This window comes from Phalacrocorax aristotelis, chromosome 9 (assembly GCF_949628215.1).
Source record: "Phalacrocorax aristotelis chromosome 9, bGulAri2.1, whole genome shotgun sequence".
NCBI classification, from domain to species: Eukaryota; Metazoa; Chordata; class Aves; order Suliformes; family Phalacrocoracidae; genus Phalacrocorax; species Phalacrocorax aristotelis.
The window spans coordinates 12,144,505-12,162,483 of record NC_134284.1 but is presented as its reverse complement, the minus strand read 5'-3'; the positions used below and the strand labels follow the sequence as shown (position 1 = coordinate 12,162,483).

Genomic DNA, 17,979 nt, shown 5'->3' with positions numbered 1-17,979 from the left:
TTGCTGCAGCTCATTTGCCCAAGTTTCAGGTTGTGCTGATGCATCCAGTCAGAGGCATGAAAGGTACTTCTGGATGTAGGGAGGCTTCATGGCACTGGCTTCAGCTCTGTGAGGGCTGTCAGGGAGACGCCTGTCCCAGAAAAGGAGCAGGCCAATGCATAGTGCCTGAGACCTCCTGTGCACCAAGCTCTCGCAACATGCTGGGGACTATACCTGGGTACAGATGGTGCATGCTAGCTGCAAAGTGAGGAGTAAGCTTGGTTTGCTGTCGTTCACTTCTGCCTGTGCTCTTTGGAGACCTCAGGGTGTACCTGGCACTTGAGGCAGGGGCTGAGATGTGGATCCAGTGCCTTACCCTGCATTTTACCAGAAAGGGAAACCCAAAGACCCACATCTGCACTAGTGAGCTATGCCTTAGGGTTTTCTCTGGCACTGTGGCTGTTCAGCTGCCTGAGCTATTCAGCCCCCTTTCACTCCAAGAAGGGGAAACTGGCTATTTGAAATGGTCTCTGTCTGCTCTGCTCTGAGCTGGAGCGTGAACTATTTTGGAAGGTGCTAAGTGTCCCATAAGCCCTGCAGCAGTCCAGTGTTAAAGGCAGTCAAGTCCCAGTGCCTGGGAATGTCCCCAGCAATGTTTCATTTCCTAGGAAAGACGTGTGCTAGCTGACCTAGCCCTTGGGAAGGTAAATACATAATTAACCTATTCCACTGGTAAGGAGGCAGTGATAGAGAAAACAGATGGGTTGCCCAAGACTTGTTTGGCATTAGTGGCAGGGCTGGGAATAGGGCACCCCCATGCAGCATGACCTCATGTGAGTGTTCAGTGGGACTTCAGTTTGGGAGACCTGTGTGAGGACGTGTCTTCTGTTCTGCTCTGATCTGAGGCTGTGTTGAGCTTCTTTTCACCTGGGAGAGCTGCTAACCCCTCCATATGCCCACTCATCTTCTGGTCCCTCTGCAATCCAGGCTGCCCAGGATGAGGGCGAGAGTCCTGCCTCCCTCTACCTGCTGCCATACTTCCAATTTCAAGGGGTGCATAAGCAGGAGGCAGCCTGGGTGCTCAACCTTGTGCAGCAGCTGAGTGCTTCAAAGTTATGAGCTTTGTCTTATGTGATTGTTAGGTCTGCCAGGGGCTTGGTGCATGCCCAGCAGGTGCTGGGCAGCTCTGCCTGCTGTCTTGGAAGCCCCTGTCCCCTGTGCAATGAGGGGTGATCAGGGGGCTGCCTAGTGTGTACAGGTAGCTCTGCAGCAGCCATCCCCGGGATGGTGACACTGGACCTGGAGGGACCCTGCCACTTGTTTTGTTCTCCAGAAGCAGTGCTGGGTGGAGAGGCCCAGCACTGGATGTGCCCCACAGGTGGCTCATGTCTGAGCTGTGTCTTTGCCCAAAGTGTTGGTGATGGCCCGTGCAGCAGGACAAATGCAGCTGGGGGCTGTCACTCTCTCGAGCACTGTCCCTCCACACTGTAAACATGCCATGCTCCTTAAACCTCCCAGGAGTCATTCTGAATTCTTTGTAAGGCAGTGAAAACCACTTGGCATTCAAGCCATGTGAATGACAACTAAAGGCTTTAAGTAGAACCAGACATGCTCAGGACTGGGTCCCATGCAGCAAAGTCCCATAGCTATTTTGCCACTGCTGATGCCCTTACTCACCTGATGCCCCATGCTATGTGAGGTCCTGCTCACTGGGCTTTCATTGGGAAATAGTTGTGGTCCTTCTCTGCCCTCCAGTACTATCTACATGTTGCTCCTCCCAGGTGCTCACTTCCAGTCCTGGACATCCTCCCTGGCTCCATTTCTGCCCATCCTCTCATCCAGGAGATTATCGAAGGAAGGGACATTCCTGCCCAGTTACTCCTTCCGCTCCTGCCTCTGAGGGCATCCCTGCCAGGCTGCTCCCCTCTGTACACGCTGGGCTGGTCGTCCCTCAAGGAGCATCGCCCTCGTGCTAGCATCTCCCTTCACCTGGGGTTGGCAGCTCATGTCTGGAGTTGACAGTGACACAGAGTGACTCTGTAATGAGAGGTTTGTGCCAAACCCAACAGGGTTTTCATGCCTTCAAGACTGATCTTGTTTGCTCAGGCTTGGGCCCCTGTCTGTCTTAGCCATATACCTTTCTTCCTACAACCTCTGGCTTGCTGTTGGCATTGAGAACACCTAGCAGCATGCTCCCTCCAGCATGCATGTGAGAGATGTAGATAAAACTTGAACTTTAATCCCATGAAGAACTGATAGTGTGATTCAAGGCCAAAACAGCTTCTCTGGAGAAGGTAGTTATTTTGCCTACAAGAAACAACCTCTGATTATGTCAGTAAGTTGAGGTGGGAAAGGACAAGGGCTTTCCTCTTTGAACAGGCTGGCTGAGTATGTCTGCAAGATGTGTTTCAGCCATGCTGAGGGAAGAATGGGAGCTGTGACACTTTAGGCAAAGTTGCTTATGCTGCTGCTCGGAGTGGAGTCCCTCAGCAGATCTTAATTACCTAAAGACCCGCTCCAGCTCAGTAGTTTTCTCTCCTTACTGATCTGGACATCTTTAAAAAGTTTAAGGCCTTTCATGGGCCCTTATGCAGTAAGTAAAAGAAAGTTTGCTTTCCTCGGATACTTCCTGGGAAGCCTTAAAGAAGAGGCCCATAGATCTCTTTGGTTTGAGAGACAAAAAGTTGGAAATCGGTGTTCTAGCCCAGCCAGAGCAGATGTGAGTGGATGCAAGAATTTCTTTGGCTTCTTCTGTCTACAGGAAGTCACACCGAGGGAATTTAAGTGCTTTCTCCCTGTAAAAATCTACCCAGGTTAACAAAATGTTGATCCTGAAGGGCTGGATAACACTTTACAAATGATGTGGCTTCTCAGATCACTTCCCCTTCCCACACGGAGTGATCGTATCTCTACAGGCAGCTTCATTCATGAACACCAGAACAATCCTTGGCACGACTCCTACCCAACTGTCTTTAGCTCTCTTAAAACGTGAGCCCCACAGCTTGAGCTCTGGCACTTCTGGAGTCTCATCTTGTGCCATGTGGATGCAGGAGTGGTGAGGATGCTGGTTCAGAGCAGGATCATCTTCTGACCCTGCAGTGTCCATGTGAAAGTCAGTCCAGAAGACAAATGTGCATGTTTCTGTGGTTCCTGTAAATCCTGTCTGCAGCTCTGACTGTCTTGTCCAGTGTTAGAAATAAACCATGCCGCCCCCCCCCCCGTTCATTTCCAGAGCTTTCAGGCTGCCTATTTCTAACTTTTTCTCTTTTGATGACTGTACTTTCCCATCTACCTAGACATGCAAAAGTTACATATTCCCAAAACCTTCCCTCCGTGATGAGTAAATATGCTTGGAAAGCAACCTGCAGCTTGTTATTCCTTCGTATTATAGATGTGTAAATACGAGATATGACCAGAGGAAGCAGGACTAGCTGCCTGCTTGGGCATTGCGGAGCACCTCTTGGAGGCACAGCGCTGTCTCTGATAGCTGTATGTTGGCAGTGATGCCTACTTGAAAACACATGAGGGAGAGGCGGGAAGGGTGTTGTATATACAAAGGCAATCAAAAAACTGTTGTAGCAAAGTGCTGGAATTAACCTCCATGGAAATGATTTGAGCGTCCTGGAGTTAGTCTAGCACTGTGCATGTCAAGCAGGCACAAATTTCATAGCACTGGAGAGTCTCCAGACCCTGGAGTTGCTGTGCCAGAGGCAGATAACAAATGTGGGACTGCAGTGCTTGCAAAGGAAGAGCAAGCTGGGGAGTGGTTGATGCGGCTGCTGCCATCCCTCCTGGAGTGGGGTTGAGCAATGAGCAGCAGTTAGGTGGAGAATGAAGCGTTGTCTTCGGCTGAAGTAGCTCAGAACACTTGTGGAGGCGAGATGCTATGACCGAAGTTGGAATCAGGCCTGATTTACACCCCAATACCACAAAATGCCATGCGATCTTTAATGATTGCACGCCACCAGCCTGCAATTGTTCTCAGGAGAAAAATGGTTCCTCTGAGCGCTGTGCCAGGAACCCAGCATAATGCCAGTTCAAAAGGGAGATAGTCCCTAAAGGATCACTCACACTGCAGCATTCACATAGTCCTTGGGGGTTTCTTTTCCAAGCACTTAAACAACTCAGTCCTTGTCCCATTGGTTTTGATCTCAGCTGCTGGTCCATCTGGAAGGAAATATCAGATGCTGCAGGAAATAATTTTACGGGTGACTCAGAGGTGCTGGCTGCAGAGGGATCTCAGCTTCTCTTCTCCTAACCACGCTGCTTTGTCTCTCTGCTTAGGCCAAATATCTGCGGCAGACAGTGTTGCCCAGGATGGACCACAGCTCCTGGCACAAACCACTGCATCAAACGTGAGTATGACAGTCTCAGCTGGCACAGGTCTCGTGATGCACCCCTAAAAAGTGCCCGAGTACCTATGTGATCCTGTACACGTGCCCTATGCTGTGCCAGGGCAGGAGGTGGACCATGGGGTCCCCAGAGGCAGCGCTGCAGCCTCCCCATGGGGCTGTTGGGATGTGGGTCAGTTCTCCCCAACTGCTGGCGAAGTCTGAGCACGCTGAATAATTATGGCTTTACTTTATTATTGTTATTAGTGTCCATCCCAAGCAGGGTCTTGTTGGGACAGGGTATTGCGACAGCACATATATGGGCAAGTTTCAAGCCCTGGGCCCTCATCGTCCTGCTTGAATCATAGAATCATAGGTTTGTAGAATTATTAAGGTTGGAAAAGACCTCTAAGATCATCAAGTCCAACCATCAACTGAACACCACTATGCCTCCTAAATCATGCCCTGAAGTGCCACGTCTACACATTTTTTTTACACCTCCGGGGGTGGTGCAAAAGGCAGGTCTGTGAAAGTCCCAGCAGGTGGGAACTGGCAGAGTCAGGCTGTGCTCATGTGGGTGAGTGTTGCTGATGCTGAGGGGGAAATCAGGGCTGCAAATTACCTGAGTGCTATTAAGGAAAACAATTAATGGGGTTGACACAACAGCTGGGATATGTGGGGCTGAAGCGTGCTGCAGCACGTGGGATGAGTAAAATGGCAGGGGGCTGCAGGGCACTCCTGCAGTGCAGTAACTGCCTGGCCAGGACCCTCCTGCCTGCCCAGAGAGGGGTTAATAAGGGCTCTGCTCCTCTAGACTGCCCTGCCACAGCTCTTGGGGCTGAGATCATTTTGGGCTCCCCAACACAGCACTGGAAGGGAAGAGGTTTGGGCAGGCACCAGTGCAATGCACGCCAGAGACAGCTGCACTGTCGTCTCCATCCCCAACAGCTCTGCAACCACAGCCCAGCCCTGCTGTAATCCCTGTCCCTAAACAATGGGGCTACACCTCCCAGCCCACCCATGAGTCTCTCTAGTGGACTGCCAGCCCCATGCACCTGCCCAGTCCTGGGGAGGCAAGGGGCTGCCTGCAGCGCCCAGGCAGCTCAGAGGGCAGGGAGCACACAGGCAGCAGGCAGGCTTTCTGGATGGGAACGCCCTGCCCAGAATAGCCCAGAGCATCTGCCTTCACTCGAGTGGCAGCAGCTGCCCAGATGTTTAGCGGGGAAAGAGGCTCAGCTTTGTTTGCCACAGGATCTCACGGTGCTTCGGCCGTGCTGGGATAATTGCATTAGCGATTGCTGTTTGGGAGCAAGGGGCCAAGGGCTGACTCACCTCCCTCCTCCCTCTTCCCCCCCACCGCTGACAGAAGCCAAACGGTAGAGAGCGTGCTGTGCTGCCAGACAGCGTCTGTAAACAGAGCACGGGGCCAGCGATGGCAGCATCTTTCTCTCATTAGGGATTTTCATAGGAGCAGTAGATCTGGGCCTGCAGCCATGCAGGCTGTCTAGTGATTGCTCAGGTGCTGGGCCCTTGTTCCCAAGGATTCATTAAAAGGACACTGTCAACATGATCTGGCCTGACAGTGTCTCCCTGACTGGGGATGGTAAATCTCAGGCAGACCTTAGGTGGAGATTGGTGATGTGTAAACACAATTTTGTTCCCAGCTACCTCCCTCACCGGGCTTTTCTGCTGGAGTTCAAGCTGTTGGGGACATTTGGCTATCTTTAAGGCTGCCAAGGCAAACTGGACAGCCTGTCCCAGTTAGTTTCTGCACTGTAATACTGTTTAATGTCTGATCCTGTGGTCTTTGATATGGAGCATATCAGGGAAGTTAGTGGGGTACAAAAGCAGCCAGAAGGAATCTCTTTGTGAAGTGAAGCAGGGAAGAAGCTGGCATTTGGGTCTTGGGCAGGACCTTGGTTTTGATGGGTCTGAGCCTGGGTGCAGGAGAGAAGATAGGTCAAATTGTTGTCTTCCTCTATTCCCAATCATCTACCAAGCCTGGTGAATTCTTCCTTCTCCACCCATGCTTTTCCAGGGACTTTCCTCTTGCAACATCTCTGCGTATGACTGAACTCAAGCCATGGGCAGGTTTCCGTAGCCTTTTGGTTTGATCCAGCTTCGAGGACCAAAGTGCAGTGAGGAGTTGGGGAGTTTTCAGAAAGTCAGTGACTGGGAGGATGAAAAAGAGAAACCTCTCTCTCAGGACACTGATGTTTCCTGGGAAAGTGGAATTGAGCTAAGGGAATTTAGGAGGAAGATCTCACCCGCTTACAATGGGATTGGTTTCTACCCACATGCTGCCAGGCCACCACTCTGAACTGCATACAGGACATCCTGTGGGGCTCCAGAGGTCTTTCTACAGGAGGGGACATGAGGGATAATGAGCTACATCTGAACTTGGGCCCAAGGAGTCTATCCAACCTCCTGCCTGTTGAACTTCATCCTGGGGTGAGACTTGGGGCTTTATGTCCTGGGTTCGGTGGAGAAGAAACCTGAACACACAAGCTGGCCAGAAGCCCCCTTGCACTGCCCATATTTCAGGGGCTGCAGTGTGCACTTTTTGATAATTTAGCTGCTGCCTGTTAGCTCATCACCGTTCCCCTCTGCGTCAGAGCAGGGGAATCCTGTTGCTTGGCCTCCCAACGTTAGTTCGTCAACCTCCACTTTCATGAACATTATTAACTATATTAACTATGGTACTCTGAAGCTTCCCAAGATAGTAGCCTGGGCTGGGCTGGTAATGCAGGGTGAGCTTTGTTCCCAAGAAACATTTTTACTCAGCATGTTGGGAAGGACTAAATAAATTCATGCACTTTCTAATCTCCCATGGATTGTCTTGCGGTTAAGATACTGGATGAAGGTGCAGGGATTCCAGGATAACTGCTTGCTCTGCTGTGGTCTCACAGTGTGTCTTCAGACAGTCACATTAGCACCTGGGGTTTTTCCATATCTGCAAAATGGAGATGACATTCACATGCTTTCTTCTTTTGTCTCTCTCCTGTACAGTGACTGTAGGGTTTTTTGAGCTCAGACTGTTATTCATTTAAGTTCTGTTTTCCCTCCTGTTATACCTGCATTGCTGTTGATCTCCCTGCCTGTCAGCCTGCACAAATCTCTCACTTGTGTTAAATTGTCCATCCCTTCTGGCTTTGCTAACAGAGTCAGAGCTTTAAGTTAGAACTGCGATTACATATTGCTCTGCATCAACAAGCAAACTTTTCCATGAGAAAGTGGACTATATCACCCCAATGGTACAAGTCCTTCAGCATCTTCCCAGTTTTTCTGTGGATACCAGATATATGCTGGAAATACAACACGGCAGAGAGAAAGCAGTCTCGGAGGTTCCTGGAGTGTGTGGGAGATGATAACTTCCTGCCACAGCTGGTAAGTGAGCCAACCAGGGGAGGTGCCCTGCTGGACCTGCTGTTTATGAACAAAGAAGGCCTGATGGGTGATGTGGTGGTTGGAGGCTGGCTTGGGCTCAGTGACCATGGCATGATAGAGTTCTGGATTCTTGGAGAAGTAAGGAAGAGGGTCAGCAAAACCACTACCCTGAACTTCAGAAGGGCAGACTTTGGATTGTTAAGGAGTCTGGTTAACAGAGTCCCTTGGGAGGCAGTCCTGAAGGGCAAAGGAGTCCAGGAAGGCTGGATGTTGTTAAGGGAGGAAGTCTCAAAGGCGCAGGAGCAGGCCATCCCTGTGTGCCGTAGGTTGAGCACGTGGGGGAGAAGACCTGCTTGGCTGAATAGGGAGCTTTGGCTGGAACTCAAGAAAAAAGGAGGGCTTACTGCCTTTGGAAGAAGGGGCAGGTGACTCAGGAGGACTACAAGGATGTTGTGAGGTTATGCAGGGAAAAGATTAGGAAGGCAAAGGCCCAGCTGGAACTTAAACTGGCCGCCACCGTTAAACATAACAAAAAATGTTTTTATAAATACATCAGTGACAAAAGGAGAGCCAGGGAGAATCTCCCTCCTTTGTTGGATGCGGAAGGTAACCTTGCCATGAAAGATGAGCATAAGGCTAAGGTACTTAATGCTTTCTTTGCCTCAGTCTTTAATAGTCAGACTGGTCATCCTTGGGGTCGTCAGGCCCCTGTGCTGGGAGATGTAGATATTATGCAGAATGAAGTCCCAGTTGTTAAAGAGGTGGCAGTCACCGACCTGCTCCTTCACCTGGATGTTCACAAGTCCATGGGGCCAGATGGGATCCACCCAAGGATACTGAGGGAGCTGGCAGAGGAGCTCACCAAGCCACTCTCCGTCATTTGTCAGCAGTCCTGGTCAACCGGGGAGGTCCCAGATGACTGGAAACTAGAGAATGTGACACCCCTCTACGAGAAGGGTCGGAAGGAGGATCCGGGGAACTACCGGCCTGTCAGCCTGACCTCAGTGCCGGGAACGGTCATGGAGCAGATCACCTTGAATGACATTATGCGGCATGTGCGGGACAACCAGGGGATCGAGCTCAGCCAGCATGGGTTTATGAAAGGGAGGTCATGCCTCACTAACCTGGTCTTCTATGATAAGGTGACCTGCTTAGTGGATGAGGGGAAGGCTGTGGACATTGTCTACTTGGACTTTGGGAAGGCCTTTGACACTGTCTCCCACAGCATTCTCCTGGAGAAGCTGGCTGCTCATGGCTTGGACAAGTGCACTCTGCGCTGGGTTAAAAACTGGCTGGGCGGCCGAGCCCAGAGAGTGGTGGTGAATGGAGTCAAATCCAGCTGGTGGCCGGTCGTGAGTGGTGTTCCCCAGGGCTCAGTGTTGGGGCTGGTCCTGTTCAATATCTTCAATGATATTGATGATGATCTGGATGAGGGGATTGAGTGCACCCTCAGTAAGTTTGCAGATGACACCAAGCTGGGTGGAAGTGTCAATCTGCTGGAGGGCAGGAAGGCCCTACAGAGGGGCCTGGGCAGGCTGGATCATTGAGCGGGAGCCAATGATATGAGATTCAACAAGGCTAAGTGCTGGGTCCTGCACTTGGGTCACAACAACCCCATGCAACACTACAGGCTTGGGGAGGAGTGGCTGGAGAGCTGCCTGGCGGAAAAGGATCTGGGGGTGTTGGTTGACAGCCAGCTGAACATGAGCCAGCAGTGTGCTCAGGTGGCCAAGAAGGACAACAGCATCCTGGCTTGTATCAGAAATAGTGTGGCCAGCAGGAGCAGGGAGGTGATAGTGCCCCTGTACTCGGCACTGGTGAGGCTGCACCTCGAGTACTGTGTTCATTTTTGGGCCCCTCACTACAAGTAGGACATGGAGGTGCTGGAGTGTGTCCAAAGAAGGGCAACGAAGGTGGTGAAGGGTCTAGAGACCAAGTCTTATGAGGAGCGGCTGAGGGCGCTGGGGTTGTTTAGTCTGGAGAAGAGGAGGCTGAGGGGAGACCTTATTGCTCTCTACAACTACCTGAAAGGAGGTTGTAATGAGGCGGGGGTTGGTCTCTTTTCCCTAGTAACAAGTGATAGAATGAGAGAAATTGGCCTCAAGCTGCTCCAGGGGAAGTTTAGGTTGGATATTAGTAAAAACTTCTTCACTGAAAGGGTTGTCAAACACTGGAACAGGCTGCCCAGGGAGGTGGTGGAGTCTCCATCCCTGGAGGTATTTAAAAGAAGGGTAGGCGTGGTGTTTGAGGATATGGTTTAGTGGTGGACTTGGCAGTGATAGGTTAGTGGTTGGACTTGATGATCTCAAGGGTCTTTTCCAACCTTAACGATTCTATGATTCTATGATTTAAATGGGTCTGAGCAGGGGCTGCTTACAGCAAATATCTACACCACTCTCCTAGACATGCAGAGCAGTAGGGGCACAGTAATTGAATGTCACCTTGCAAGTCATTGCTCATTCCTGGGTGGGGTATGCCTGCAAAGCAATAGGAGGTTGGATTTGGTGACCTTCCCTTCTGATGGTCCTACCTGCCTGGCCTAGGTGGGCAGTCAGAGTCATGCCGCAGTCATCCCTGCAGTGTGACCTTGCAGGGAGGACTTAATGCACTGAAGACCAGACAGCACCAGACTTGATCTGTGAAGGCACTGCTAGATGCTCCTGAACAAACTAGCATTGCTACTAATGATATTTCAGCAGTGCTCCAAACTTATCCTTTTATTAAGAGTTTTGATATGAGTCTTTTTGCTTTCCCTAAAACCCCAACTCCTGGGGCAGGTGGTTACATGAAACTACAGTGAGAAGAAATGAGTAGCTGTCATCTTAACAGAAACTGTTTATAGCTCCCACAGCTGGGGAGATATATCTCAGAGCAACCCCGGGCTCAGAAACTAGAAGGGGAAGAGAAAGATTCTAAATATGTTGTGTTTTTTTAACAGTCTTGTTTCTTCCATCAGTGTTATGGTTTTGGGGGGCTGACTCGTGATTTCACACATTTTGGCATTGACAGTACTGCTGAACAATCTGCTGAACATCGCATAGCTGGTCTGAGTGAAAACCAGTGAGGTTTTAAAGCTCTTTCAAGTTCTTCCTGAGTCTGTAAAGGCAACCGGGAAGTGGATAAATCCTAGAGCTGGAATACTTCAGCTAGGGCAGCTCCCCTCCCATCCTGCGAGAAGGGACCAGAAGACTAACCCCATTCCCTTCTTCCTCTTCTCTATATCAGCTGCCTTAGGGGCTTTTTAGAGTGCCTGGTCGCTTATCACTGCTTTCCTGCTGAAGGGCACAGACTAATGTGACTGTGAACATTGTTAGTGGGAAAGGTTGTGAGAACCACTGTGATCCCAGGTCCTGGCATTGTGGCTCTGCAGTATTTCAGCACGTGAAGCAGTTGTTTTCAATGGCAAGCTTCCTGGTCTGGTGGCGTTTGTTAAAACAGGCATTTATTGGGAGATAACAGTAGGGACTGGCAGCCTATTTAAATCACAGCTGAGTTTTATATTATAAATTACATCAACTTTTGGAGTACCAGACTTCCCAGAGACAGTTAATTCCTGCCTGACTAGGACCTTGTCTCTGTTCCAGAGTCTGCAGTGGTGGCTGATTTATTTTACTGGGGGATTTCATCAAAACTTCTGGCTTTAACCTACACAGCCCTACGTGACTTGGGTTCTCCTTTTCCTTGAGATCTCCCTCTCTTCCTGAGTGTTAACATGGTAATAAAGGTCAAATGAAGCACTCCAGCCAACATATCCCTGATCTAGTTAGGAAAAGCTGGTGGCAGGCCAGTTTTGAGGTTAGGGAAGGGTTGTGGGGGCTATACTGCTGTGAAAGGACCTCAGAGCCTATACAAGGACTTTCCTCACTTGGCAACAGCGGGATGATGTGTGGATGGCACAGGAGGCTAGAGCTCTCTGTATGTTTGTTGCCCAGAAGCAGCATTTCTTGCAAGTGTGCTTGGATCTCACAGGGATGGAGAGCACAGCCAGAGAGGAAGGGATGTGCTTATGAAACCCAGCAGCTGCATGCGAAGGTGGTGGGATGTCAGATGCTTCTGCAGCCTTGCTGGTGTAGTCCTGGGAAAGGGGCCCTCAGCAGAAGTAGTGGCTGCATATTTCAACCCATCCACAGGGTTCCCATGTAGCTGGAGGTTCATGTCCACCTTGTGTTATTTGTCAAGGTTTCACTACCCTTTAGCCAGGTGGGCCTTTCCTTCTTTGAGGGAAGACACTGTTTTCCAGTGCCTTTTCAATTACTCTTGCTAAGAACAAGCAGCCTGGTCCTACCTGAGTGAGCTGTGGTTTCCTGGCTCTTGCTGGCTGGGCTATGAACCCAATTTGGCATCTGTTGACTTGGGAAGTGTTAGGGTCCGGTGTATAATTAATAGCCCTTTCCTCCTGGGGTGCAGACTGAAGCTGATGTGCTGTAATTAGGAACACACACAGGCTCAGAGGGTGATTTGGGCATGAAGTTAATGAACTGTAAGTTCCCGTAGCTGCAGAGGAATTTGAGCACGGTGACTCCAAAATCAGCTGCAAAGGAAGAGCTGGAAAACTCTAGAGGGGACATTCAGGGGAACCATATAGATCAGACCCCAAAATGGACTAAAGTAGCAAGGTAGCATGCACACTACTCAGAGACTGCAATAGTGCATTGTCATCTGTCTTCTTGTCTGGCAGTCATCCTCTCCTTGTTCTGGGATTGAGGTCCTCCTCCTGCTTGAAGAGCTATGGGCAGTGCTGGAGGCTGTGTGCTCTCTGCAGACCATGCTGCAGAGCAGCCCTGCAGAGAGGGACCTGGGGGTTCTGGTCAATGGCAAGTTGAACATGAGCCGACAGTGTGCCCTGGCAGCCAAGAGGGCCAACCACGTCCTGGGGCGCATCAAGCACTGCATTGCAGCCGGTCGAGGGAGGTGATTGTCCCGCTCTACTCTGTGCTGGTGCAGCCTCACCTCGAGTGCTGCGTGCAGTTTTGGGTGCCACAGTACATTAAGGATATAAAGCTACTAGAGAGTGTCCAGGGGAGGGTTATGAAGTTGGTGAAGGGTTTAGAGGAGAAGCCGTATGAGGAGCAGCTAAAGTCACTTAGTTAGTTCAGCCTAGAGAAGAGGAGACTGAGGGGAGACCTCATCGCAGTCTGTAGCTTCCTCACCAGGGGAGGAGGGGCAAGCGCTGATCTCTTCTCTCTGGTGACCAACAATAGGACCCGAGGGAATGGCAGGAAGATGTGCCAGGGGATGTTTAGGTTGGATATTTGGCAAAGGTTCTTCACCCAGAGGGTGGTGGAGCACTGGAACAGGCTCCTTGGGAAAGCAGTCATGGCACCAAGCCTGGCAATATTCAAGAAGCACTTGGACAATGCCCTCAGATATATGGTGTGAATGTGGGGGTTGCCCTGTACAGGGGAAGGAGTTGGACTTGATGATCCTTGTGGGTCCCTTCCAACTCAGGACATGATTCTATGGTTCTATGCTAATTTTTGAGCTTTCTGAAGTGAGTATTGCTAGACAAGAGCTCTGCAGAGACCAGTGGGGAGAAGTGGGAACAGAAACAAGCCTCTGATGGAAGTGATCTTGTGTTAGGGGCCCATGGCAGCAGTAACACTGAGACTTTGAAGGCCACCTGCCTGCAGAGAAGAGATGGGGCAACCCTGGTTGTGCTGCCCCAGCTGGGTTCCACCACCATGGATGTGAGCACACTGCTGGGAGCATTGTGTCCGCTAACCACCTTTCTGTGTCTCCCCAGCTGTCTGTGACCCACCATGCCAGAACAAGGGCTCCTGCAGCCGTCCCCAGGTCTGTACCTGTCGCTCGGGCTTCCAGGGCTCCCGGTGTGAAGAAGTCGTTCCTGAGCAGGAGTACCACCCGCCCAGTGCAGCCGCTGCCTTCCAGCCCCCTGCAAGTTCCCTCCGGAGGAGGACCAGCATGGCAGGGCGGGACGCCTCCCTGCGAGGGGCTCAGGCACCTGTCCCACGGCACGTCCTGGCTGCGTAAGTCAAGCCTGGTTTCTGGCAGGGAGATCTCCCAAACCCACAGGCAGCTAACGCTGCGCTCAGTCGGCCACAGCCTCTGCTTTGTGAGACCAGGCAGCTTGGCTCCCAGTGGAGGCTCCAGCCCGGGCTGTGGGAGATGACAGAAGGGGGCCAGGCCCTGCTTTCCTTCCAAGGGGCTCGGTTTTGCCCCAGCACTGTGCCATGATCCCTTGGGCACATGCAGGAATGGGGCAGGCTAGTGGCAGTTCCACAGTGAAGGATGACCATGAAGGTCAGCAGTTTGCCCTTGTCCAGTTGATAAGCAACATTAGCGGTAGCAGCAGGGTTGACAGAGGTGTGGGGGTTAAATCCCTTTCCCAAGAGAATGTGTTTAGAGCAGTATGTCCAGATAGTATTCACAGGAGGGTACATAGATATGAGGTGGGCTATTAAAATGCTGGTACGAGCAAAGTGATGATACTCGGAAATGTCTCCTGGCAGACTCTAGGCATTATTGAGCCATTTGTTCCATATTTCTGTGTTACGCTGCTATGGTGTGGGTCACTTTGGTACCCAGGCAGGCATACCTACGGTATATATACCCTCTATATTGGGTACGGAAACAAAGATGCAGCTGCTGGAGATCACAGAGGTCTGTGCAGGAGAGACTCTTGAGGAGCGTGTTAATCTCAGAATGACAACTGTCGCATCACCTGATCATTCTGGGTGAGGAAGAGCTTACGGCTTCAGCCCATTTGCCTCAGGTCGGTGCTGAGGTGCTCTCATACCTGAGCTGCAACTCCTCTACACTTTGTGTTAGACTGCACCACCCCTAAAGGCCCATGTTTTTCTTGCTGCTACTAACCCAATTGCTGGGCCAGAAAGACTGGTTTTGTTGGTAGCCACCACAGCAGAGACTTTGCACATGGCTTCCAGCAGAAGTCCCTCAATTGTGGTCAAGAAGACTTTACAGCAAATTACAGGTGCCTAACCAGGAGGTAACTTCAGTTTCTCCTTTTCTTCTCTAGGCTATTCTGTCCTTCTCTGTCAACATCTCTTAGAGCTGCCCAAGGAGAGGGCAGGTCTGCCTTTGTTTTTCTGTATTTCTGCAGGTTGTATTTAAAGTGTCTGTTGCACTTAAAGTAGCTGTTGCTTTTCTGTCTCTTCTGAAGTAGACACAATGCGTGGGCTGGAGACATTTCTAGGTATTTCTACTCTCAGGAGTCTACGGTTTTGGAGGGGCTCAAATGACTGACGGGGTATTGACTGACACAAAGTACTTCACTGAAGCTGGCATTTCTTGGTGCCCAAATGAAAAGACTATCTGATGGGAACAAAATTCAGGCAAGGCAGAGGTGATGCTGGCAGGCAGAGGTGGCCAAGCCCCTGTTATCGCTGCCCTGAGAGAGGCTCGGCGCCCAAGCAAGCACACAGCCCTCGCATGTGCCTGCAATCCTGGTCATTGCTAAGTTCCCCCCAGCAATGACCACCTCCTACCCCGCCATGCCACTGCTCTGTGCACAAGGACTGGAGGGGAGGGAGAGCGGTGCCCTCGGAGATACAGCACCTGTTGAAGGCTTTCCCAGTAAGGAACATGACCTCAGGCTCTGCGCAGAGGACAGGGGGCTCTGCAGGCACTGGCAGAGCATTCCTGTCCAGACCGTCAGACAGAGCGTCTAGGGGTCGCTGAGCTGGGATTGCTGAATGCCCGGCTGCCTGCTGTACCTTAAATCCTCTGGCACTGTCCCAAGGAAATAGGACTCCATTAAGGGCCGTGCAATGCCCTTCCTCGTTCCCTCCCCATGGAGGCCATAGGACATTGCCTTATCCCACAAGGTTCTGCAAGACTATTTGACATTTGTCCTTTGTGACGGCCGCAGGTAGGACCCTGGGGCACAGCCACCACTGACTGCCTTCTAGAGCCCGCCTGTGCTGTGCTTTTCCTGCCCGGGCAATGCATAGTGGTCCTGTGCAGGCAGGTGTGGGGCTGCCTGCACCCTGGCATCAGTCTGCATCGAAACACAACACTTCAACCCGAGTGTTTTTCTGTATACTTCAGTTGCTTGGGTTTTGTCTATGGACCATATAACATATGGCAGACAACCGACATGACCTAAAAGTCTTGCTGCTGTTAGATGGGTCATTTCCCAAATATTTTTGACTGTCCCCTTCAGCCTGCCAACTTCTGGGCTAGCTGTGGAGCCTGTAAGAATGAGTTTTCTACAGTCAAAGACTCGCTCCTGCTGCTATTGCACCCAGCCTTTCCCTCCCACTGCTTGCCTTGCACTGGCATCGGTGTTCATCTGGCCCCCAGGTAAGTTGGCTCACCAAAAAACTGGCACAGCAAAATTAAGGATAATTTTCTGCTACTTCAATGGGCTAAACTGACTTATTGAAAAATTCTGTGAGGACCAGGATTGGACAGAATTGCAAGGCTAACATTGTGAAGGGAGGAAAGGGGTGGACCCCCCTTTTTGTGAAAGTCACTTATTGGTCATTTGTCTCTTGAAACCACGCTCTCAGACTTGTGTGAACTTGGAGCCTGCTTCTTGCAGTTACATCATCTGTTGTACCACTAAAGTAATTTCTGTGCTTCTGCATCAGGCTTTCTCCATACAATTGGGCTGTAGCAGCGAAAGCAAGAAGCATATTGGCCTTTGCAGAACGAGGTAGATCTTGCTCATATTTGCAAGTACAAGGATCAGTTCTTAAGTCAATGCAAATTTGGAGTCACCTTCACTGGAGTTCAGTTCATTGTCAAGTCTGAGAGAAACAGCTTGGGTTTTCCAGTCCTTGGACTCCTCCTGGATAAGGATGGGTTGAGCTGGTGGGACACTGACTTTTTCTAGTGAGCCCACCATGATCCCACAGCAGCTGGCTTGCTTGTCTGATTTGTTGATAAGGAAGAGGTTGAAGAAGCTCTTGGGCTTCTCAGTGGACAGAGGACACCGGTGGTTCCAGGTCAGTGGTTGTGAGAAGACTGAGAGATCCAGGAAAAACAGCCAGTCCCCAACCTCCCTGCACATTTGCATTGCTAACAAAGAGGAGTTGTGCAAGAGTGGGATCGTATAGGCCTCTAAGCCTCATCTTGATGTGCCAAGACAGGACATCAATCCTCCCATGAGTGAATTTCCTTTCCCCTTTAGTTTATTGGTGTGTATATTGGCTTTATTTGTGTTTGTTTGTACGGAGGTAGCAATCAGAAGCTCTGAAGTCATGCACTAGAACAATGCTCTATTAGATGCCATATAAGCATGCAACAAAATCCATTAACCCTCCCCAGAGACCTGCTTGGTAAGCAGAGATGGGGCTGATTTTGATTTCAGTGTATTCTGAAGCGAGTCTTCAGAGAGAGTTAGGAGATCAGCCTCCTAGGTTATTCAGGAACTGCCTAGACCAAAATATTCCTCACTTGCCTGAGTGGTGGGACTGCTTTAAAATGATTTCTTATCCTCAGATAGTTGGACTTGCTGCTTATGATGACTGCCACTTCACTGTAGAGAGTAGTGTGCTCTGGAGGTAGGAAGAGTCTGGAGGAGCCTATAAAGCCTTGTTGAAAAGCATGATGAGGCAGCTGCCTGTTTTCATGGCCCTGTTTCTGACAGATGTACTCAGGCTCTCCAGAGTTCACGCCTGGAAGCAGAAGCAGTGAAGCCTTCTGTGGCTTCCCTGCCAGGAGAGCCCAGGAAGCACGACTGTGACGGCAGGAGTTAAGTTACTGTCAGTCTTCTGCCTTCAGCCTTGGTGAGAAGTAGCAGCTCCTTGACCAACAGAGTTGTCCCAGTCATACATAACTGGTTGTACTGGTTGGTTTGTATTCGCGCCTGGCAGATGTGAAGGTTAGCAAATAGATCTGTGGGCATTCCCAGTGTAGCTGTCATAATCCATTTCTGGGCATGCTGGCAGTCCTAGGAAGATGGGGATGTGGATGTCAGCCTGAGCATTGTGCTAAGCACAGGTGTCAGTGCTGCCATGTCACGTGTAGCCATTGGTGCTTCTGTTTGGAAGGGTACCACAGAAGAATCACTGCATCTTTGGCTTGCCCATATGGTACACATTATCTCTTCTTCCTGGGACTAAAGGAGATGTACCCAGCCTTATCTGAGCTCAGCACTTGCCCAGGGGAAGACATGGCTGGGAGAAGGGCAGCTCTGGGTTTATTTTGCTGACACCAGAGCTGGTGATGCTCAAGATTTTATCCCTTAAAATACAGGCTGAGCAATGAGTACCACTTCCCAAGTCCCTTCAGCAGGCCACGGCTCAGCAGAGGTTTAGAGCCGGGTATCTGAGGGAGCCTGTGGGGGCTTGTTAGC

At 50.7% G+C, this 17,979-nt stretch overlaps 1 protein-coding gene across 5 annotated transcripts in view; it reads left to right on the top strand.

Annotated features, from left to right (window-relative positions):
• The window catches only part of LTBP2 (latent transforming growth factor beta binding protein 2), a 75,028-nt gene that overhangs the window by 4,947 nt on the left and 52,102 nt on the right, over positions 1 to 17,979 (top strand). For all 5 annotated transcript variants that reach the window (XM_075103492.1, XM_075103491.1, XM_075103493.1 and 2 more), the window contains exons 2-3: positions 4,264 to 4,334; positions 13,441 to 13,684. In XM_075103492.1, the coding sequence (XP_074959593.1) occupies positions 4,264 to 4,334; positions 13,441 to 13,684 (315 nt within the window). The remainder of the gene's footprint in view (positions 1 to 4,263; positions 4,335 to 13,440; positions 13,685 to 17,979) is intronic.